This window comes from Gopherus evgoodei, chromosome 1 (assembly GCF_007399415.2).
Source record: "Gopherus evgoodei ecotype Sinaloan lineage chromosome 1, rGopEvg1_v1.p, whole genome shotgun sequence".
In the NCBI taxonomy this organism is placed as follows: Eukaryota; Metazoa; Chordata; order Testudines; family Testudinidae; genus Gopherus; species Gopherus evgoodei.
In genome coordinates this window covers 343,965,195-343,981,249 of record NC_044322.1, presented here as the reverse complement: position 1 = coordinate 343,981,249, position 16,055 = coordinate 343,965,195, and the positions used below count along the sequence as shown (strand labels likewise).

Here is a 16,055-nt window from a genome sequence, read left to right as displayed (position 1 = left end):
TGACAGGACTCCCAGAACTCTGGACCCATACAACCCCCACCCCGCTCCGTGCCTGCCCCAACCCCTCTCCACACCCCTACCTCCTGATAGCCCCCTTGAACTCCCAACCCCCACAGCTCCTTGTCCCTTGACTATCCCATCCAGAGACCCCTCCTCCCTATCTGCCTCCCCAGGACCCTCCTTGCTCCCTGTCCCTTTGACTGCCCTGACCCCTATCCACCTCCCAGCCCTAACAGACTCCGGGGCTCCCATGCCCATTCCAACCCCCCTTACTCCCTGACTGCTCCCTCCAGAGACCCCTGCCCCTAACCACCCCCCATCCAACCCACCCTGCTTCCTGTCCCCTGACTGCCCCCAACCCTTATCCAACACCCTCTCGTGGACCCAGACCCCTTACCCGCTGGGTTCCCACTGATCTGGAGGTTCCCGCTGATCCGGAGCCCCGCAGTTGCGCGCCCAGTGCTCTGAGGGGCGGGGCGGGGCTGCGCGAGGCGGCGGGGCTCCGGGTGACCGAGGAGTGTCTTTTCCTCCCCACAGAGCCAAACGCTGTCCCAGGGGGAGCTGGCAGCCCAGACCCCCGGAGCGCTGCGTGCAGCGGCAGGGCTCCACGGGAAGGCAGGGGAGGGGCCGTCGGCTTGCTGCACTTGGCCCGGCGCTCCAGCCCTGGAGCGCGGAGCCTTCAGCTTGCCGCATGGGCAGGATTTTTAATGGCACACTGGGGTCCCGGCAGGCCCCAGCATGCCATTAAAAATTGGCTCGCGTGCCATCGGTTGCCGACCCCTGCTCTAAGGACTATTTTCTACTCTTGATCTCTGCACAGGAGGGCAAAATATAGCCTTTATTCAGGAACAGAATTGTTATTATATAGATTCCAGGCAATCTTTAGACCTGAGTATATTCTTGGACAAGTTGGTACTTGCTAAAACACCCGACACTCATGGCACATTTCTTCTGTGCAGTGAAAATCATAGAAATTTTCTCTGTCTCTCTCTTCTTTGGCAAATCATACTTGAAATGCTCTTTAATTCAACGCAGGATTATATTTCACTAAATTACTATTCTTAGATGGGGATAGAGCTGGACTGGAGGCAGAATGTCAAGGGTAGAGTGAAAGAGATTACACTGGGGCAAAGCAGAGTAATACACAAAGTCAGCCATGCTTTAAATTCAGATAAATGAAAAATGTATAAATAAATAACCCTCTTTGACCTATACTTCCAGGAGCAAATCCTTTACCCAGTGCTGAGCTCAAAGGACCAAGCTGGGATCTAGGCAGATGTACATAGGACAGGTAAAAGACACTAGAGCCTATTCCTGTCTTAGAAGCAATTCTGCCCCTCTGCCAGTCACTCCTCTTATACCTGACCTCTTTGCCCTTCCTGCTGTTATACAGAGAGCCCCAGTAGCATTTAGCTCAACATTATGCAGGAGTGTGCATTGCCTGCATAGCACCCCAGAACTTATCGAGAGAGAGAAAGCAGCGGAACCACATAAGCTATGGGCAGGATTTGCCCTTTAAATAGAAGTTTCTGAAGCTTGAAAGCATTGTTTGGTGAAAAAAGATGTGAATGGAAACAAGTCAGTTTCTCAGCTCTACAAAATCTAAAGTGAAGTTCATTACACATGGCGCTGGATGGCAAATACTTCCCCCGCCCCATGAAAAATTTAGATGAAAATTACACAAAATGTCATTTTGTTGACATTTTTTCTAATTTTAGTCAAGAACCTGAAAACCCAGAACCTTAATATTTTTTCAGTTTTCTGCATCTGAAAACTGAACATCTTTTTAAAACTGAGAAGACTTTGTTTTTTGGTCAAAAACCCTTGTTTTTTACAAAATCTTAATTTTTTGGTGAAAATTTCCTTTTAATTGAAAAAGCATTTTCCATCAAAAAAATAAATGTCAGTGGAAAATCTTTGATCAGTTCTATTCAGTTGTAAAATCTAGTCTTTTTGGAGAAAAAGAGTATTTTTTTGTTTATTGTTAGGAAGATAGCCAATGTAATTTATCAAAAATCTGTGAACTGAAGTAATAGTTTTTCTGTCATTTTCCCTGTCAGTTGAGTGTCTGGAGACCATAAATGTGGTTTCTCATTTTCATTTTAGACTGAAAGCCACCGACTAACAAACACTGATTCTAATTTTATTATGAACAACTTCCAAAAAGAAATACTGATAAAAACAGAAGGTGGAATCCTGGCTCCACTGAAGTCTATAGAAGAACTCCCATTGACTCCCCAGGAATTCACCAAAAACATGGTAATGTTTCCTTGACAGATCCTGATCCTGCAAACTCGCACACATGAGCAGTCCCACCCATTCCAAATGGACTAGTCATCTGTACAGTTGCAGGACTGGGCCCACATATGTTAAAGAAGGTAGTGTGGAAGCATTCTGCATGCTCTGTGCTCCAAAGATATTGGATGGCCAGGTGAGCAACTGAAGCCTGAGAATAACAGTGAAGAATTTTCAATAACATCAGCAATCTCTTTTGTCTCACTTAAGCTTTTAAAATTGTTTCTTTTCTTTTTAATTTGTATGTTTGTAATTTGCCATGAACAACCAATTTTAGCTTCAAACTATGTAGAGTAACCTAGTTTTACAGATTAAAAGGCAACCAGCCAAAAAGTAAACTCTTAAAATAAGTAAAAATCAAAATGGAAAACTAGAGTCTTTGCTCATAAATCACAAGAATGTTCCACTGTGTAATTACATTGGAGGTGTTTTTTCATTGCTGTTTTCAAAGATATCCAGGCAGGGATAGACAGACATCTTACACTTCAGATTTTCAGCTCTCTTAAAAGCTTGGAGATTTGTCAGAGGTGAATCTTTCTCCTAGGTTTGGATCCAGAGGCACCTTGTTACCCACTAAGAAGTACAGGTGAATTGGGGGCACAAAGCATAGTCTCAGATCTCACACACACAGGTTCATCAGTCAGTCATTAAAGCTGTTCTTTATCTTAAAACCCCAAGGAGTTCAAAGAAACTCTAAGTCTGAAGTTAACTTTTTTATAATGCTGTTTTCTGTAGTCATTCAGAAGCTTATCTTGGATTTTATAGGCGTCAGTTAAGCCTGCATTTTGTGAGAAACCAGAGACCTCTGTCTGTCTGTCTCTTATTCAGGGTCTGTTTTAAGACGTCTTATAAATCTAATAGTCATGGGCACATAGTGATATGTCTTCATGTTTCACCGACAACTCCTTTGATAATAAGAAAACTATCACAAATGTTCACAAAACCCATTTAGGGCCTTTTTACCTTATATTTTCTTTACAAAACTGTTTTTGGTAATTTCTGTACTGAATCATTATTTACATTTTATAATTATGCTGATTCTCACAAAATTGTGCCTGGCACAGTACCGTTGACTCAAGCATCACCACTTCTCCAATTTCTCTGGAAATAGTTAATAATACTTATTCTCCATACATAGTTTACTGGAAACTCTTTCTAAAGAAATCAGTGTGTTAGGTGCTGTACAGAGAATGAACAAGCTCCATTCTTGGAAGAATTTGCAGCCCAAATACACGCATAGACAGAAAGACGAGTGCCCAAGACAAAAAATGGAATGAGTGACTGATTACATTCAGCATGTGTTGGTTCCACATTTTTTTGTATAGAATTGGGCCCACACTTTACAGTAGGGAGAATTAAGAGCTATAGGCCTTTTGGAAGGGATTTATTGTGAGGAGATCACTCTGCAATAGCTACACTCTTTTTTTAGCGTTCTTATCACAGGACTTCAGGGGATCAACAGAACCAAATACCAGTCAAGCTGATCTTTTGTTATTTGAATAAATCTTATGAAGAAGCCTCACTTGCAGTAACAAGGAAACAATGAAATGCAACTGCTTGCACTGCCAGAAAGATGTGATTAGACTTTACATTTTTATAAATGTGAGAAAACACTGCTCATAAGTGTTTATTAACACTAGGCAAGCTCGCCTCCTTCCCCCCTGAACAGATCACTAAGTTGGTCCCACCCTGTGCTGCCAATTCCCACAGATAAGTTGGATGCTAAGCCCTTCTGTGCACAGGTTCAGCAAGCATGATGGGATTGTTACTGAATTTAATTAAGTAAAAATAACATTACAGATTTTTACATTTATTATATTCTCCAAATTAAAACCTGATACGCTGGGGCTTGCTGGTTGAAAGAAAACTGTCACCTATAGCGAATTGAGGACACAATAAATATTCATGTGATCAACTGTATAACATATTAGAAAGGACAGTTGGCTCAGGAGGGCTCATTTGCTTGGTTTAGTTTCTGTTTCCATTTACATTAAGAAAATATGGCAAGAAGTTATTATCTACCAGAGGATTTAATAGATACAGTAGAGATTTGATTTTTTTTCCCCTTCCTGTGATCACTTCTGATGTTTAACTATTGTACATTAAAAAAAAAAGTGGGAAAATAGCCTAGTGGCTTTTTATACAATGCTATTTCAACTGTTGCGGGGGGGGGGGGGGGGAGTAGAGAGGACATGAGAGAACTTTGCATGTGTAGATGTGAGAAACATTACTTGTTGGTAACACCTGCTTGTAATGTTCAGCTGTTTCTAGCGGGCATGCTGAGAAATTACTTGGAGCTCAGTATGGCTCTTGTGAATCTGAGTCAGGAGACATTATTTTTGTTTATAAAGAGAGCAAGAGATGGAAAGAGAAGAGGGAAAGGCAGCATTTTATTTAGCATCAAGGGTCTGTTCTGGCCTTGTATATGCGAATCAAGCTGAAGCAAACATATGGATCATAGCATATAACCAACTCCAGGATTTTTTTTGCCCTTTCAAAAAATGAAATTTAAAAAAATCTTTTGTGGCAGAGGTACAGAAAAGTTTTATCTTTAAAACTTAGAAATGTTACTAAATATCTTTAAAAATAAAATAGTTTACAGAGGGCTGTAAATAAATCAGTTAACTAAATCAGATCTTCCACTCTTTTTAATCAACGTTATGTTAAAAATGTGTCCCATCCCTTTGACTCCTAAATTCAGAATTCAAGACCTGTCTTGATTTTCCTTATATTTGATTGGTGCTAGTCATCAGACTGTGCCAGGACAGACCTCAAGCACTGGTATAGCAGTGGGTCCTAGGCCAATTTGTATTCCAAAGGCAAATACTCCAGGCACCCCTTCAGTGACTTCGTTGGCCAACTTCACAAATTCTGCAAAAATTGCAGAGATGCCACCCTTTCTAATTTTTTCATAATCACCCTGATTTTAATGTAATTATGAAATTAGTAATTTGGGTTTAAATCTACTAATTTTGCAAGATGAAGCATGTGCACACACACACATATATAAAAAAATATGTGTGTGTCACTCACCATCACTCAGGTCCAACAAACACAGCAAATAGGGTGGCCGCTGAGGCTTTCTTCTCCACTGCTCCTCTGGCACACGCACAGACTGCACTGTGGGGGTCTGATAGTAGGCAAGCCATGGAAAATTTGAATGGGGTTGAAATGCTTTTGGATTCACTGCCCAAGCCACAGGCTGCATGTTGCATTCTAGCTACATGCAGACCATGCTGGACTGCGTTAATGCACTCTAGGTACCTAGAGTGTGTCAGCAGGATCCCTGGGGGCAGTTGGAGCGCAACACACAACCTGTGGCTTGTGCTGTGAATCCAGCACCACAAAACCCTGCTGACAATAGCCGCAGCTTGCTTCTTATCAGGCTCTCACTGCCAGGGGTGGCTCCAGGCACCAGCACACCAAGCGCATGCCTGGGATGGCAAGCCACGGGGGGCGCTCTGCCACTCACCGCGAGGGCGGCAGGCAGGCCTTTGGCGGCATGCCTGCAGAGGGTCCGCTGGTCCCGCAGCTTTGGCGGACCTCCCACAGGCGTGCCGCCGAATCCGCAGGACCGGGGACCTCCTACAGGCAAGCCGCCAAAGGCAGCCTGCCTGCTGTGCTTGGGGCGGCAAAATACCTGGAGACACCTCTGCTCACTGCGCAGTCTGGGGGGAGAGAAGCTGGAGGGGCAGCAGGAGGCAGCGGTGGCAGAGGAGAGAGGGTATGCAATAGAGGAGGAGGATTATCCCAAGAAGGAGGTCCCAAGAACTGGCCAAGGTAATTAAAGGCCTAAGCAGCATAGGAGGGCAGCTTTCCTAGCATGGTTCCTCCCTGTCTCCCTGTTTGGGGGTGAGAGTCAGGGGCACAAAGCTGGGGGATGGGCCCACTACAAGCTCCCAGAGGGGCAGCAGAAACGTCAGGTCTCTTGTGAGCACATTTGCCACTTCTGTAAGATTGCTATGCTCCAGTGCAAGCTTCCCACTCCACTTTGGGATCTGGGGTTATGGCTTCACTCACTGGATGGATAATTTTTTTTAATGGGAAAGCAAAATATGATTTTTTTCACTAACCCAATCAGCATGATAAAGGGCATGTGGGTGGATTTTGTGCCCAGAGTAGTAAATTTTCACAGTAATTGTGCAAAGCTGCTAAGTTGGCACTATTAATATTTTACTGGTTACAAATGTATTTGATATTTAGTATTTACTCAGAACCCTTTTTGATAGACCCTCTGTCACAGACACTAAATAGAATTTAATGTAACTACATTAAAAATTGTAGGTTGCTCTGGGCATGTAGTTGCTAATTATAGTTTGGCTTGTTCACTGAACTAGTTCTATGTTGTAAAGGTTCACTTAATTACAGTATGTGACTTTATTTTTAAAGGGAGATTTGTTTGATAGGAACCTTGTTGCTAGCATGGTACCACATCTAAAGTACCAGCTGCTTATTCTTTGTGTTATTGTTTGCCTATTTGGTTATGTAATTTTCCTACGTTACTACAAGTTTCTTAAACTTTTACAGACTTTCAGCAACTGCATCTCACAATGCCAATTTTCTGTAAATGTCACCAAAGTGATAATTTTCTGCCATAAAAGATTTGTAAAGTGAAAACTGATTTTTTTTTCTAATCCAAGTCTGGTTGTATTAGCCTGTTTTGCTGAGGGCTACCAACAGCAAAGTAGCAAGGTAGTTAGAGCAAAGAAAGTTAAAAGAGAGAAATGGCAATACCCAAAATGAAAGGACAACTATCAAACTCAGCAAATAATCCTTTCTAGCTATAATAAGATTATTCATTTTATTATATGATAAAATACATCATCTTACTTTTAATAATTCCTTTCATTTTGAAGTGCTTGGCAAATTAGGGTAGTAGCAGCCACCTCTAGGACAGAACATGGCAGTTGCTTAACAGGATAGAGCAACACTGCAAAACAGCACAAAGCTGCTACCCTGCAAAGAGGTCTACGGGCCCAAGCCCTATTCTCTGACCGAATCAACTGGACCCTGTGGGGTGGTTAAGGGTCTGTGGTTTAGGATCCTTTTGCAGGATTGAGGCCTGGCTCAGGAAATAAAATAAAGTATCAGACTGAAACTGCAGGTGGAGTTTAATTAGGATGAGTGATATCTAAGTATCTGCAAGGTACTGATTAGCACTCTAGCGCAGTTCAGGCTTAGGGCCGCCAGAGGATTCAGGGGACCTGGGGCAAAGCAGGGTAGCTGGGCACTTGTACTCACCCGGCGGCAGTCCAGGTCTTCAGCGGCATTTTGGCGGCGGGGGGCCTTTCAGTCGCTCCGTGTCTTCGGCAGCATTGAAGGGCCCCCTGCCGCCGAAGACCTGGAGCAGCTGAAGGGCCCCCCCATTGCCAAAATGCCACCGAAGATCCGGACTGCCGCCGGGCCCCCTGGAGCAAATTGCCCCACTTCCCCCCCCCCCCACCTTGGGCGGCCCTGTTCAGTCTAACACAGCTTCAACCATGTGAGTATCCCACTGAAGCCTATGGAACTACTCACACAGTGAAGCACATGCTGAAGTGTGTCACTGTATCAGAGCCAAAAAACTCAGCACCTTGCAGGATTGAGCCCTGGATGCTCAACCCCACTGAGTGAAGGCAGAGGAACAGAGTGGTCTGAAAAATAAACAAACGTATTAACGAGACCTTAAGAGCTTAAACACGACTATCACTTCGAAACAACTGTCACATTTTGAGAGGACTTCAGATTAATGGGGGGGAAATACACCCACCTGAAGAGAGAGAGCATATTTCATACATTATTATTACCTTCATTTCACATATTCCTAACTATTAATCATGCACTGACCTATATAAAGCATATATTTCAGCATGAATTTTCACCCATGTAGGTTATATGCTGTGGGATCTGATGGCACAAATAAAGTTACTTACCCTCAAAAGAAAGCTACATAGGCTCTTTTATCACTCTTTAGAATGGAATGAGCATGTATTCATCCGAAAACAAAATGGGGCTCTTAAAACCATGTGTCACCATATTCCCCCATGACTGCTGCAGGCTTGGACATCTGCAAAATATGAATTACAGTCCGGCTGCCGCAATGATGAGAGACAAGAAGATAGAATTCTCTCTGCAGAATGTCTCAGACTGCAGAGTCACTGTGGTTCAAAAGAAAAATATTTGGAGAGTTGCTTCAACTTAATTCCTTATACAATGGGGTGAACAGAGTAGTAAAGAACTTCAAAGACAAGTGGAAACATTCATCCTATGCTAAAGTGTTTTGTGCATTTTTTTTAAGCCATAGGTTCCAAATTGTTTTGTTTGGACAAAAGTAACTATCAAGAAGTGAATTAAGAAAAAAACTAGCAGTTTAACAAAAGCTTAATTAAACGGTACTTATTGGAGAGAATCTTACAGATATCAGGTGACAAAACAGTGTACCAAAGAAGCATCAAGATAGAAGCATTACGTTATCAGAACAGCACTCTCATTGCATTTTTTCTACCTTTGTAGGCAGGACACTGTTTCTAACAGCTGCTGAAAGTCACTTTTTCCCATCTAATACATAGCACTTAAGTGTAAAAGTTTTGCAGTGGTGTGTAAACCTTTAAGCAACAAACCAAACTCACCTCTGTCTCCCTCCTCCCAATTTACAATTGAATTAGACTTATTTCTCATGTCCGGTAGCCTTGTTATCTCCAGCTATGGTCACATCAATTGAGCGACATCAGGCCTGGTTACTGCTTGGATGAGAGACCTCCATGGCGTAGCTTAGTGAAGGTATGTTAGTTATTCAATAAGAGGTATGCTTTCCTCTGAATCAGTACCAAACCAATAACGGTGCATAGCTTTATGGGACCCTGTGCTATTGACAGTATCATCTCTAGGTTAGCAATGGCAAGCACAGGAATTTTAGCCAGTGTGTTCTAGCGAAATTCCAGCCTGGATAGTCCAAGTACTTTCTTCCTACTTAAATTCCCCAAAGAGGCTGCTTCGCTTTCTGATCTGTTTTGTACTACTGCTTTAGGAATTTGATACAGCTGTGGCATTCCAGGCCAGAGACGGCCGCATTTCAGTCACAGGTTAAATTGTTATTGTAGATTCAGTATATAGTTTATGAAGTGCTTTGATGCAAAAGGTACTTCATAAATGTAAATTATTTCACTGTCAATTTGCAGTTTTATTTCTTTTGGGTATCTAGTCTTCCATCAGTATACACATGTGGAAGTTATGCAACTGCAACAGTGGCAGAATAAACTCTGTATTTTTGTACAAAATGTGATTACTCATAATTTATTAGATTTTAATGTAAAGGAAGGTTTCAAACAAAATGCCACCCTATGGGTCCGTATTTCCCAAGCAGCGGTGCATTCTGCAAGTATCCGAGTTTATAAAATCATAGAATCATAGAAGATTAGGGTTGGAAGAGACCTCAGGAGGTCATCTAGTCCAACTGCCTGCTCAAAGCAGGACAACCCCGACTAAATCATCCCAACCAGAGCTTTGTCAAGCCAGGCCTTAAAAACCTTTAAGGATGGAGATGCCACTACCTCCCTAGGTAACCCATTCCAGTGCTTCACCACCCTCCTAGTCAAATGGTGTTTCCTAATATCCAACTTAGACCTCCCCCACTACAACTTGAGACTATTGCTTCTTGTTCTGTCATCTGCCACCACTGAGAACAGTCGAGCTCCATCCTCTTTGGAACCCCCCCTTCAGGTAGTTGAAGGCTGTTTTCAAATTCCCCCTCATTCTTCTCTTCTGTAGACTAAATAAGCCCAGTTCCCTCAGTCTCTCCTCATAAGTGATGTGCCCCAACCCCCTAATAATTTTCGTTGCCCTCCACTGGACTCCAGTTTGTCCACATCCTTTCTGTAGCAAGGGCCCAAAACTGAATGCAGTACTCCAGATGTGGCCACACCAGTTCCGAATAGAGGGGAATAATCACTTCCCTTGATCTGCTGGAAATGCTCCTACTAATGCAGCCCAATATGCCGTTAGCCTTCTTCTTCTAATTGTGTCAGAATTACTAACGCTATAGCTACATTTGTATTCTAGATTGAGGCATAATGTTAAAGAAGCATGCAGTCTGACTGTGGTTTGAGTTTCAGAGTAGTTACCTCTATCTCCAGTTCAGAAAATTAATGATTTGCTGCATTTCAGAAAGGACTTGAATGGCATGAATAGTGTTTTCTTCAATAATAGAAACAGAAGTTGCAGTGGGGGGTTGTGAATTGTGATTACATAAGCAATGTGCAAGGTGACTTTGTACAGTCACCTCAGTGAACCTTTATAAAAGGAAAGGGAATTTTAACTTTGTTTTGTGGACACTGTTATTCTGAACATATCTTCTGTTACCGATTCATTTTATACTAGCAGCGAATGCTAAGATATTTGTAAAAATGTTTGTAAATGTATCTTTTTCTCTGTACAGTTCTCTTTAGTTGCTAGCATAAAAAATATAGATTTTAGTAAAGAAAACAGCAATAAAGCAATTGTTCTTCTGTCCCAGTCTTTTTACATTATAGAACTAACATCCAAATTATGGGCCCAATCCTTAGTTGATATAAATAAACATAGCTTGATTAATTTTGTAACCTAGTCCAGTTCTTTAAAAAGTAGTTTAGGGAGGCCCAATAATAAATGGATCATCTGAATTTTAGGAATCGTCGGCTAAATTTGAGTTAAAAAACAAGGCACATAATGAACAGTAAATTCTGGGGTTTGGTTTGTTCCCAAGTTTTAAAACTTTTTATTTTGCAAGTCTCATTTTCAGGAGTTATTAGGTTTTAAATCAAAGCAGATAATTTCTCTAAAAGAAATTATGCATGCACCACTAATGACCTCGTCCATACAGGTTGCTCCATTCAGATTTGACTCTAAACTTCAAACTACGTTGTTGACAATGGCAGGAATTCAATGGTCTCTTTTGATGTTTTGGAGACTGGAGCAGCTATTGAGAATTGACTGTAGGAATTCATGCCACTTCTTTATTGCTGTGGTGCTGGCTGACGTTCAGTGGCCAGTAGGAGACCTTTTATTAGCAGATTAGATTAGCTTGCATTGAAAATATTTAAACCTTCTGATCGATTGGTGGTGCAATGTAATCAGCAAATGACTCAGATAAGATTGTGAATTGTGACTGGCCATCAAAGGACATGTGTCTAAAAAATCAGGAGGAGATTTTGGGTTCTGGAAAAGAAATCCTGCCAGTTTAATCCTAAACCTGGAACCATTAATAATAAACCACTTAGTTCTCCTCGATAATTACTGGCTGCCTCACTCTTTGGTGAGAGGAAGGATGGTCCAGTGGTAAGGCCACAAACTTGGGAAGCCATAGGTTCAAGTTATTCCTCCACCACAGACTTCCTGTACGGCCCTGGACAAATCACTTAGCCTTTCTGCCTCAGTTCCCCATGTGTAAAATGGAGCTAACAGTATTTCCCTACCTTCCAGCAGTGTTGTAAGGATAAAAGCGTTTAAGGTGCTCGGATACCTGGCAGTGAGTGTCATATAACAGATAAAAGCAGCAAAGAATCCTGTGGCACCTTATAGACTAACAGACGTTTTGGAGCATGAGCTTTCGTGGGTGAATACCCACTTCTTCAGATGCACTCTGAAGAAGTGGGTATTCACCCACGAAAGCTCATGCTCCAAAACGTCTGTTAGTCTATAAGGTGCCACAGGATTCTTTGCTGCTTTTACAGATCCAGACTAACACGGCTACCCCTCTGATATAACAGATAGTGCTTTAGCCACCCAGATTTTGAACAGAAATCCAGCTGTCCAGAGATGTAGAAATGCTTGTTATCAATAGTTACCTGCCCTTTGCATATGAATAACACAACACTACTGAGTCGCTCTTTACCAAACTGTTTTGGGTACATCTCTGGAATAAAGAAAAAGGGAAAATGATGGGTTGCAGCCCAGTTAAACAATCCTTCTGCATGTTGGAAAGGATAGGTGGGATTTGGAATTGCATAGTGCACCTGATTTCTAGAGATAACAAATTATTCCCCCACAAAATGCAAACTCTTTAACAATGAGAGTGGGTTGCATTGCTTTTGTGGCATGTCCATGGATCATCATTTCTGTGTTCCAAGCCTTGGTTGGCCTCCTCAGCAGGCCTGGAAGTCACATCCACCCTTGATATAGCTGAAAGGCGGGCAAGCAGCAAGTAGGTAGGAGGAGAAAATCCAAAGGGCTCACACACCATGCAAATGGGCTTGAAAAGGGGAGCTTTCCAACAGCCACCTCTGATGAAGAGGAAGGAAGGTGGTGAGACCTAGGAATTCTGTGCTAAGGGTGCTGAGACATAGGTATGGGGTGTTTGGGAGACACTCAGCATAGGGATGGGACCAGGTTAGATAATTAAGTTACGTTGGAGTGAGTGTGTGTGTGTAATGGAAAGGGAATAGAAGTGAAATTGGTGAGTGTGGGCTGAGGAACAAGAAGAGAAAGGAATAGCTGTAGACAAGAGATCTAGTGAATAAGCAAAATGATCTGAGATAAGGAGCAGATATTGCATAGCAAGAAAAGATGAGTGACGAAAGAGCTGGACAGAACATTGGGAACTAGGGAAAAGACACAGGACAAGAAAATGTGAGGGGGAGAATGAGATGGAACACAGAAAGAATTAGAGAATGAAGGGGAAGGCAGTAAACAGAGAAACAAGTTTGACCTGAAAATGTTATAAGACTAGACTTTACATATGTGTATATGCATAGTGCACATATATGTGCCATATGCTGCTTACACTGGAACAGTCCATTCACGCTGACATGTGAATATGCAAACTGCAATAAATCCCTGGTATGATTTGCATTTTGTCTTTGAGTGTATATAAGGAAGGGGTGAGAACAGTATGTTGAATGCGTCTATTCAAATTTTTTTCCATAATTAAAAAATATGAGTATAAAGGAAATAATCTCTAGGTTGTACTTTTACAATAAAATCTAAAAATACAAGAAATTCTGTACGTTGAGAGGTATGTGGCCAGGTGTGATTACTATTTATTGTGCAAAATTTTAACTTTAACTTTCACTGTTACATTCTCCTGCCATTCCCCACATCTGTTTGTTTTGCCCTCTTGTAGCATCTTATCATCTGCCAAGTTTGTAAGCACTCTGAGGCAGGACTGTCTTTGTACTTCATGTCTGTACAGCACCTGTCACAAGAGGGTACTGAATCCTCACTGGGACCTATAGACACAATAGCAATACAAATAATAACTGTCTCTGTGCACCTTTTTTTTTTAATTTACCTGGGAAATTCTTGAAAATGTGGCCATCTGTTTGTCTGTGGATACCACTGCCTACTGTAACATTTGTTAACGATCAATATTTTTCCCTATCTAGCTGTACCCCATAAAATAGGGAGGATAATTGATGGAAGTCCTGCTGATCGCTGTACAAAACTAAAAGTCGGAGACCGGATCTTAGCTGTGAATGGCCAGTCTATCATTAACATGCCTCATGCAGATATTGTGAAGCTAATTAAAGATGCAGGTCTTAGTGTAACACTTCGCATCATTCCTCAGGAGGGTAAGTAATTACGCCTTAAAGCCCGGGAAGAAAGTTATGTTACCTCCAGTTAGCTTGAAGAGTTTTTGTTTTGAAGCTTGCATACGCTGTACAAAAAGGTTACAGCTGCAACCCTAGAACTAGCTAGAATATTATCTGAATTCTTTAAAACAATCTAATTGTGGATGTATGTTTCAAAGAACCTAAAGAAACGTAATGATATAGGGAGTACTGCAGTGTGTGTGCTATGGACTTGTGGAAGAACTGCCTTCTGACATGGATTTAAAATACTCACTAAAAGGCCTGATTTTGAGCTCACTCTTTTTTATACTATTGATCTCCACTGACTTCAGTTGAGTTACTCCTTATTTTCACAAGTGTAAGAGAACAAAATCAAGTCCTTAGCCAGTGGGAAATAAGTGACTCACGAACTGTCATCTTGTGTATTCATTTATACCTGTAGTGAGTGACTGCAGAAGTAGATGTAAAATGCCACCACTGGAGTGAAGGGAGAAATGTGTTATGATACTGTTTTTCACAGATATAAGTGACTATGCAAGGTAGGGGAGAACCAAGCTCCAAAGGGCTCAGTCTGTCAGATGCAGACAAGGTAACAGACTCAGTATTGTGGGCATCACCCTGCAAAACAATCAGTGGAGTTTCTTTGATGTGAGCTTCAGGTAATTTAGGTTGAAAGAGCTGCAGTGCTAGTATATGAATTCCATTGCATTAATGAAACTGTGATTTTAAGTCCCAGTAGCAGAATACTAGTGTGGATAGGAATGTCAGATACAGAAACCAATGAGATTACTTGCTGATCTATGTGCTATTTGGATGACCTTCAGCTCTGACGGGGCTATCAGCTTAACTCATACTGAGTATAATGCTCTGCTACTGGTATATAGAGGAAACTGGCAGACACTGGCCCTGGATAATGCTGCCCGTATGTCAGTAAATGAATTCAATGTGGAGAAACACCTAGATGTACAGGAAGAGCACAGGTCATCTCCTCTTAGCAGATACTCCTTAAAGCATTCACCCGTTCCAAATAGCAGTTAGAGCCATACATCCAGTTCAAATTTGTTCAGACTCTTTCTTTTGTTCAGAAGGAGATTTAAAGTTAGTGGCATACATTAACCAGAGATCTGTTTTGTAAACCTCTTCAGGCATGGGTTATATAGTGTATAATCTATGCTATGCCATTGAAAGCAGCCTTGTACAGGCATTTAGCTAACAAAAATGTATGCTAGCAAATAGGTCCACCTCCGGTGACACTGATTAATTTACATAGACAAGAAAAAGCAGAAGCACATCTGAAATGCTGAGTGCTGCAACATGGGCAGACTCTGGAGCTGCTAGTGAAAAGGGATTGTTTTAGAGCAGCGGTGGGCAAACTTTTTGGCCTGAGGGCCACATTGGGGTTCCAAACCTGTATGGAGGGCTGGGTAGGGAAGGCTGTGCCTCACCAAACAGCCTGGACCCCGCTCCCATCCACTCCCTGACTGCCCCCCCAGAACCCCATCTCCTATCCAACCCACCCCCCCCGCTCCTTGTCCCCTGACTGGCCCGACCCTTATCCACACCTCCGCCCCCTGACAGGCCCCCCAGGACTCCCATGTCTATCCAACCCCCTGGCCCCCCCACCAGAACCTTCACCCCATCTAACTGCCCCCTGCTCCCTGTTCCCTGACTGCCCCTGGGACCCTCCGCCCCTTAACCAACCTCCCTGCTCCCCACCCCCTTACCATGCCGCTCAGAGCAGCAGGTCTGGCAGCTGTGCCACCTGGCCAGAGCCAGCCACACTGCTGCACTGCCCGGCAGGAGCTCACAGCCCCGCCGCTCAGAGCACTGGCAGCATGGTGAGCTGAGGCTGGGGGGCAGGGGGACAGCAGGGGAAAGGGCCGGGAGCTAGCCTCCCTGCCTGGGAGCTCAAGGGTTGGGCAGGACGGTGCCCGCAGGCCGTAGTTTGCTCACCTCTGTTCTAGAGGTTACAGCACAGGTATGATGAGGCTTGGATTCTATTCCTAGTTCTGCTACTGACTCACTGACACTAGGCACATACTTAACCTCAAATGTCAGTTTCCCCATTCATAAAAAGGGTAATAGTATCTAATAGCTTCGTGAAGTGCACTCAGGTGAAAAGTGCTATAGAAATGCTAAGCAGTAGCATTAATGTATGATTTGACTGGTGTTTATGTGTGTCTAGCGTAGGCATGAGGGATCATATTTTTAAACCAGCCTCCAAAATTTTGAAGCACA

General features: G+C 42.7%; 1 protein-coding gene across 15 annotated transcripts in view; it reads left to right on the top strand.

The window, feature by feature from the left end:
* Positions 1-16,055, top strand: part of MAGI2 (membrane associated guanylate kinase, WW and PDZ domain containing 2) — a 1,169,121-nt gene that overhangs the window by 1,096,794 nt on the left and 56,272 nt on the right. For all 15 annotated transcript variants that reach the window (XM_030558726.1, XM_030558640.1, XM_030558551.1 and 12 more), the window contains one exon: positions 13,632-13,817. In XM_030558726.1, coding sequence (XP_030414586.1) covers positions 13,632-13,817 — 186 coding nt within the window. The remainder of the gene's footprint in view (positions 1-13,631; positions 13,818-16,055) is intronic.